At 49.2% G+C, this 7,424-nt stretch overlaps 1 protein-coding gene across 1 annotated transcript in view; it reads right to left on the bottom strand.

The window, feature by feature from the left end:
• IL5RA (interleukin 5 receptor subunit alpha) overlaps positions 1-1,717 on the bottom strand; it is a 14,740-nt gene extending 13,023 nt beyond the window's left edge. Inside the window, exons 1-3 of the mRNA XM_015568306.1 lie at positions 1,699-1,717; positions 1,487-1,570; positions 337-482 (exon numbers count right to left, since the gene is read on the bottom strand). Coding sequence (XP_015423792.1) covers positions 337-482; positions 1,487-1,570; positions 1,699-1,717 — 249 coding nt within the window. The remainder of the gene's footprint in view (positions 1-336; positions 483-1,486; positions 1,571-1,698) is intronic.
• Positions 1,718-7,424: the final 5,707 nt, after the last annotated feature.

Raw genomic sequence — 7,424 nt, 5'->3', positions numbered from 1 at the left:
CCCCCCCCCCCCCCCCCCCCCGTTTTATTCAGCCAGCCTCTTCCGCTTCGTGGGCTATTTTAGAGAAAAACATAAAACCGACATCCACTCCATGGCGCCTCAGACGTTACTAAACGTTCTTTTGTAAGAGAAAGAATCGGCCCATCGTTCAGGCGTCCTGGGCTGCCCTGTGGCCTGCGTGGGCCGGCTGGCTCCCCGGCATTCCCACGGAGCTGCTGCTCTAAGGGAGCGAGCGCAGAGCCTGCGCCGTGTTGTCGGGGGGATGTTCCCTGGGATAAGGGCAGGGCCGTGGGGTTAACGTGACTCCAAAGGGGAGGCCGTGGGGTGGGCACTCACGTCCTCGTCCTCCGGCGCGTGGACCTTCACGTGGTAGCCGAGCGTGAGCGACACGGGCTCTTGATCGGGATTCGGGTCCCAGCGTAAGAGCACTTGCGCCAAACCCGCGGCGTGAATGGTGAAGTTGACGGGTGGGAGGAGTGAGACTGGTCGGAAGGAGGAGGGCAGGGTCAGTGTCCACGGCAGCGCTTCCCAGAGCTGTGAACTACTTTCTGTGCCCCACGACGTTTGACGGGCTCTTAGAGGGCACAAAACTGACATGATTCGGGAGGAAGTGCCTTCAAAGCTGTTTCAACTCATTATCCTTTTGTTTTACTTTGCCCCGATGTTTACCTATGACGTCTACAGATCTTTCGCGAATTATGAATATTTTACTGTATCATTATTTATTAGAAACATAATTTCAGCCCGGCCGGTGTGGCTCAATGGTTGCGCATTGACCTATGAACCAGGAGGTCACAGTCCAATTTGCGGTCGGGGCACATGCCCGGGTTGTGGGCAGGATCCCCAATAGGGGGCGTGCAGGAGGCAGCCGATCCACGATTCTCTCTCACCCTTGATGTTTCTAACTCTCTCTCCCTCGCCCTTCTTCTCTGAAATCAATAAAAGAAAATAAATTATTTAAAATAATAAAACCTTCCTTGCCTTAGGTGCAGGAGCCATATTTCAGGTGCTCAGTAGTCACCAATGGCCAGTGGCTCCTGCAGTGGATGGTGCAGATGTAAGTCGCTGACACTACCACAGGGAGTTATTCCCTCAGGCCCACCAGGTGGGGCCACGGGACTGTGACATCACACCAACCCGTGGTCCACACATTCCCAGCAAACACCGCGGGAGGTAGCTATTCTTTGCTTGTGGGGCTCCTAACCGGTGCCTAGCAGGGAAAAGCCTTTCTTCCCTGGGCTGTATTTTGTGGGGCCCGAACCCCCACACTGGCAGACGGACTTCCCACGGCAGCCTCAAATTTGCTTTCTCAAGATCCAGCATGTTTCAGGAGTTGGCATTCTGAGGACGAATACTCTACCACTTTTTTTTTAAATCCATGTATAATTTCCGCGTTGAGGGATCCTTTCGCAGAAAACCACGCTAGCACTTCTGCAATGTGCTCTGTTTCTTAAGAGACATGACTACTTTAATAGGCGGCACTTACAGTTTCTATCAGGACGTACGTCTGCTCCCAGTGCGATGGCGGCCCCCAGAAGAATCAGGAATGTGGGCGCCATGGCAATCAGACCTACAGAAAACAGAAGAAGAGTCACGTGACCATTTTAAGACAAGCCGACACCCCTTTCTAATGCAGCCATCTGGCCTTTTAACCAGCACGTGTGAGCGCGGTTAGGTGCTAGAAGCACAAACACGCACGGATCTTCCTAAGGGTCATTGTCGTCCAACCTGTTAACTGCTCCCGTCTGGGCACAGCAGGCACAGAGACTTCCCAGTTGATTCCTAAAGGCACACAGAGCGGGGACAGGTGCTGGGGGGCGGGGGGGGGGAGGGGAACGACACAGGGAGGGCAGAGAGAGCACAGCAACCTGGAGAGGACGGTGGTGGGCCGGCAGGGACCAGGGCAGGCCTTGGAACAGAGGCTCCAGGCACAGGATCGGATGGGGAAGAAACACCGTCCCCAATCTCCTGAGCGAGAACTGGAGATGAGCACCGTGGAGGAAGCTTCCATCTAACACGGCATTGATGGGGGGAGAGGAGTTCCCGTCCGGGCCTAGCAGACACTCATGGTGCCTCGAGCTCCGGGGAGGCCGAGCGAACCTGAGGGGGTGTGACCATAAGAGGAATTGAAAACATGGGTATCACGCCAGTAGTTGAGCGGTGACCTATGAACCAGGAGGTCACAGTTCGATTCCTGGTCAGGGCACAGGCCCGGGTTGTAGGCTCAATCCCCGGTCAGGGGCGTGCAGGAGGCCGCCGATCCATGATTCTCGCTCATCATTGATGTCTCTCTTCCTCTTACTTCCTCTCTGAAATCAATAAAATTATATTAAAAAAAAAAAGAAAACATAGGTGTTGGCCTGGAGAAAACACAAAGGGATTTCTGCTGCTTGCAAGTTTCGCAGCGGAGATGCCTTGGTGGAGAGGTTTGAAGAGCGGGCGTGGCAGCGGGCAGCGCGGGTGAGTCTGTCTGCGTCTGGCTCAACGCGTCCCGGAGGAGGGCGATTTGGGGATTGCAGATGAGGCATCTGAGTGTTCCCGGGGCAAGTTTTGGAAGCATTTTCCTTATGAACTTAACCTTAAAGAACAGACCACACGCATGGCTTCCACCGGGTGTGTGCTGCCCGGCTTTCACAGACCAGCCCTCCCTGCGGTCCCTCCTGTTCCCCCCCCCCCGCCCCCCACCACAGTGCAGGGCACGGGCATCGTCCTATTTTCGTCAGTCATTCCTCAAAGACCAAACAGCGGGCGCATAACGGTACTCAGACCCCATCTCAGCCCTTCCCCCAGCAAAGCCTGTGTTCTGTCCTCGTGGATCTAAGTGGGTTGGTGTTTCCCAAATGTAATTCTGGTAGAACCACAAAGGTAGACGTTGGCTCCACGGATACGTTCAGGAAATACCAACAAAACAGCCAACTCTTTCCTCATTATTACATCTTCACTTACTACGTAACTAACTTAAGGCGCCACTATCTCTCCTTCCTAACGAAATTACTAAAATGTCACAACGGAGAAGATAGACACAGCATGTCCGTTACTCAATTCCTTTTAGGAAGAAATGTAAGGGTGGCTAATGAGAATGATGCCCCTTTTGCTCGAAAATAATTTTGTGTCTTCTTTCTCTCCGGCAACCCCGTGCCAGGTAGGGCAAGCGTTTTCACAGCGACAATGACGATGACAACAGAAGCAGGCATTTTAACACCTTACAAAGTTTCAACCTGTGAGGTTTTCATAAAGGGAAGCATTAGCATTTACCGAGCCTGAGAAGCACAGATAAAAGGCCCCCGGCCAACAACAAAGACAGCTTCCTCTTCGGGTTAAGGAGCTGCAGGCTCTAAGTGTCAGCATTTTCTGGAGTGATGTTGCCTGTGCTGTCTTCCTACTGATTTTCATTAGCGGGAGGCATTCCAGGTCAGAGGGGAAAAAAATCCAGGCCTGGTACTCCCTCGTGACTTCCACTGACTGGCAAGGCAAGTGGCTTGTTACAACCACCCTCATAAAAACAATAAATGGCTCTTTATCCTTCGCAATTAAATGGTTGAAATGAGTAGTGAAATCCTTGACCATCTCCGCGGGGAGACAATCGGATATTTTACGTAACCAAGTGCTCTGTCCTAGAATGTGTCATGCACTCGGGTTTTGCAGCTGCTGAAGAGAAAATTCTTTTCCAAATGTCACCATCAAACATTTTTGACGATGACTCTGTTTTGCCATAAAATAGCCATATACTTTTTTTTTTTCACCTATCAGTGTGATGTTTTGTTTGTTTGTTTTAAATACATATTTTTATTGATTCCAGAGGGAGCAAGGGAGAGGGGAGAGAGAGAGACAGAAACATCAGTGATGAGAGAGAATCATGGATTGGCTGCCTCCTGCACGTCCCACACTGGGGATCAAACCTGCAACCCAGGCAGGCGCCCTGACCTCCTGGTTCAGAGGCTGACGCTCAACCGCTGGGCCACGCCGACCGGCCCATTGTGGTATTTTTTATCAGAAAAGATGACGCCTTTGAAAGGAAATTACTTGTTCTATTGACAACACAAGACACTCAAATCGGAGTCTAAATATCACCAAGAATGACTACGTTTGGTGAGATGCATAAATGCCACAGTTGGCCGCCTGTCTTCTGTAATCCTGCCCCCTCTCTGCTCTGTTCCCTGAAAGACCCCAGCATTGGCCCAGGACCCCCCAAAACTTTTGGTCCCAGTCATCACAATCACCCCGGCTGGGAAGACAGCCCAAACCGCTTTGTTCTTGGGGCCACCTCTTTCCCCACACACCCTGTTGAACAGAGGTCAGCTGGGCGCTCCGTCACTGTGCAAGAACACCGCTACTTTACTGCTTAAAACCACATCAGAACGACAATAGGTTCACCCCATTCTCCCTCTTATGGCTGCCCGCTGAGACCCGCAGGAAAGCATGACGCTGTGAACATGAGACTCAAATCACGCAGAAGGAAGCAGACACAGGTGGCTCCCGACACGGCGGACGGGCAGGTTCAGTTCCTGCCACGGCGACCTTTCACCTAGTGAGTCAACAATTCCTCGAGTGCCCGCGGCGCACCTGGCTCCGCAGGCCTTAGACGTGTCTTTTGAAACTTGGGAGAACATAGGAGCGGGCCTCTTGCCCTGTAGATGTTTCTAGAAAATTGGGTAAAATCTTGACAGTCGGTGATGGGGTTCCCCAGTGTTCCTGAGAACTGGTCAGATTCTACTGAAGTTCAGACTCATAAATACTGCGCTGTCTTTTGCACCTTTTTGGCTTATTCTGCGGCCTGGGGTATTTGTTTTGGAACCAGAGTTGCATTGGCAGCCCTGTTTTTGGAGGCTTTTTGAGTCAGCGGGGTGACCCCAAGCCCCAGATGCGACCTCAGCGCGCAGGAATTGAAGAGCAGCTCGGAGGATTCACGCTCCGCCAGGCCCTTGTGAGTGAGCGTTTACTGTAACTTCCTCATTTTGTCCTCACAATGGAATCAGCAATAAAACCTACCTCTTGGGGTCGGGGTTGGGGAGGTGGGGCGGGGGGGGACTAGAAGAATAAAGAAGCCAAGGTGTACCCAGAAATCGATGGCATTTTTATACACTAAGAATGAACTCTCAGAAAGAGAAACTAAGAAAATAATCCCATTTACTATTGCAACAACAACAAAAAAGGGTACCTAGGCATAAACAAGCAAGGAGGTAAAAGACCTGTACTCAGAAAACTATAGAAAAGACCCTGAATAGACACAGCAATCTTGAGAAAGATGAACAAAGTTGGAGGGATCACAATACCAGATATCACATTAAATTACAAAGCCACTGTACTCAAAACAGCCTGGTACTGGCACAAGAACAGGCATATAGATGAATAAAGCAGGTATACAGACCAGAGAACCTAGAAATTGACCCAAGCCATTATGCTCAATTAATATTTGACAAGGGAGGCAAGAGCATACAATGGAGTAAAGACAGTCCCTTCAATAAATGGTGTTGGGAAAACTGGACAGGTATGTGCAAAAAAAAAATGAAACTAGACCACCACTTACACCATACACAAGAATAAACTCAAAATGGCTAAAATACCTAAATGTAAGTAGTGAAACCATAAAAACCTTAGAAGAAATGAACCATAGGCAGCAAAATCTCAGACATATCTCATAGCAATGTTACCGATACGTCTCCTGGGGCAAAGGAAACTAAGGGAAAATAAACAGATGGGGCTACATCCAGATAAGAAGTTTCTGCACAGCCAAAGCCACCAGCAACAAAATGAAAAGAGAGCCCACTGCGTGGGGAAACATTTGCCAATGATACATCCAAAAGGAGTTAATTTCCAAATAATAGAGGGAACTCATACAACTTAACAAAAGGAAGACAAACAATCCAATTTAAAAAACGGACACTTCTCCAAAGTGGACATACAGAAGGCCGAGAGACATATGAAAAAATGCTCAAAGTCACTAATCATCCGAGAGATGCAAATTAAAAAGACAATGAGGTACCATCTCACACCTGTCAGACTGGCTGCCATCAACAAATCAACGAACGACAAGTGCTGGAGAGGATGTGGAGAAAAAGGAACACTTGTGCACAGCTGGTGGGACGGGGCATGCAGGAGGCAGCCGATTAATGATTCTCTCTCATCATTGATGTTTCTGTCTCTTTCTCCCTCTCCCTTCCTCTCTGAAATCAATATTTTAAAAAAAGAAAGAAAGCAGAAACACCAATCAGAAAGAATATATGCGCTGCTATGTTCATAGCAGCACAATTTATAATAGCTAAGAGATTTGGAAACAGCCCAAATCAATAAAATATATTTTTTTTGAAAAAAGCTGTGGCACATCTACACAATGGAAAACTACGAAGCTGTAAATAAAGGAAGAACTCTTACCCTTCACAACAGCATGGATGGACCTGGAGAGCATTATGCTAAGTGAAGTCAGCCAGTCCTACAAAGCCAAGTGTCCCGTGAGCGTGCTCACATGTGGAATCTAATGAGTAAAATAAACTGATGACCAAAGTAGACCCAGAGGCGTAGAAGCATGAAACAGACGGAGGAATGTCAGAGGGAAGGCAGGGAGGGTGGGTGGGTGAGAAGAGATCAACCAAAGAACATGTATGCATAGATGCCTATCCCATGACACGGACAATAGGGTGGGGAAGGCCTGGGGCGGGGGACGGGGTCAGGGGCGGCTAGAAGAGGTCAATGGGGGGAAAGGGGCAACATATGCAATACTTTCAACAATAAAGTTGTGTGTTTATTAAAAAAAGAAAGAAACCAAGGTGTTAAATGTCCGCATTTCACTAGGCATATTGCTTCACCCCCAAATGAAAAACTGTGCACACTCCAAAAATATGAATGAGTAATAAGGACCATGCATAATGCATGCGACTTTTCTTTTTTACTATCACTAGACTTCTGATTGATTTTCTGAAATAGCCCTAAAATACAACGCCTGGATTCAGGTTGCTGCTACAGGCACGCACCCTCCTCCGCAGAGGCGGAAAGGCTGTGCCCTGTGCATGTGGGAAGGGAGCGAGCCTCCCGGTGGCTAACTGTCCTCGGCCCATCGCCACCCGCAGCCACGCTCCCATCCTGGACTCACCGGTGGCCGGGGTCCGCAGAGGAGCTCAGTAGCAGACCATTTTTTTTGCCGCATTCGATCTAAAAAGGAAAATAAGACCATCTTGTCTAGTTATACTTAAAAGGATATTTTAACAAATGGCCTATCTTTAGCTGAGTTCTAATTCCTTTCCATCAAGGACTCTATTTTATTCCCAGTGCCTAGGAAAGAGCCAGGCACAGAGCAAGTGCCCAGCCAATGGCTGTGGAATGAATAAAACTAGAAGCTCTGGCTTCTGCAGAAAGATCTCCAGACCTTTAGAGAGGAGACCTTCTCACATCAGACAGCATTCGCTGGCCAGATGCCACACTGCCCTGGA

This window comes from Myotis davidii, unplaced genomic scaffold (genome assembly GCF_000327345.1).
Source record: "Myotis davidii unplaced genomic scaffold, ASM32734v1 scaffold663, whole genome shotgun sequence".
Taxonomy (NCBI): Eukaryota; Metazoa; Chordata; class Mammalia; order Chiroptera; family Vespertilionidae; genus Myotis; species Myotis davidii.
This window is presented reverse-complemented; position numbering and strand designations above follow the sequence as displayed.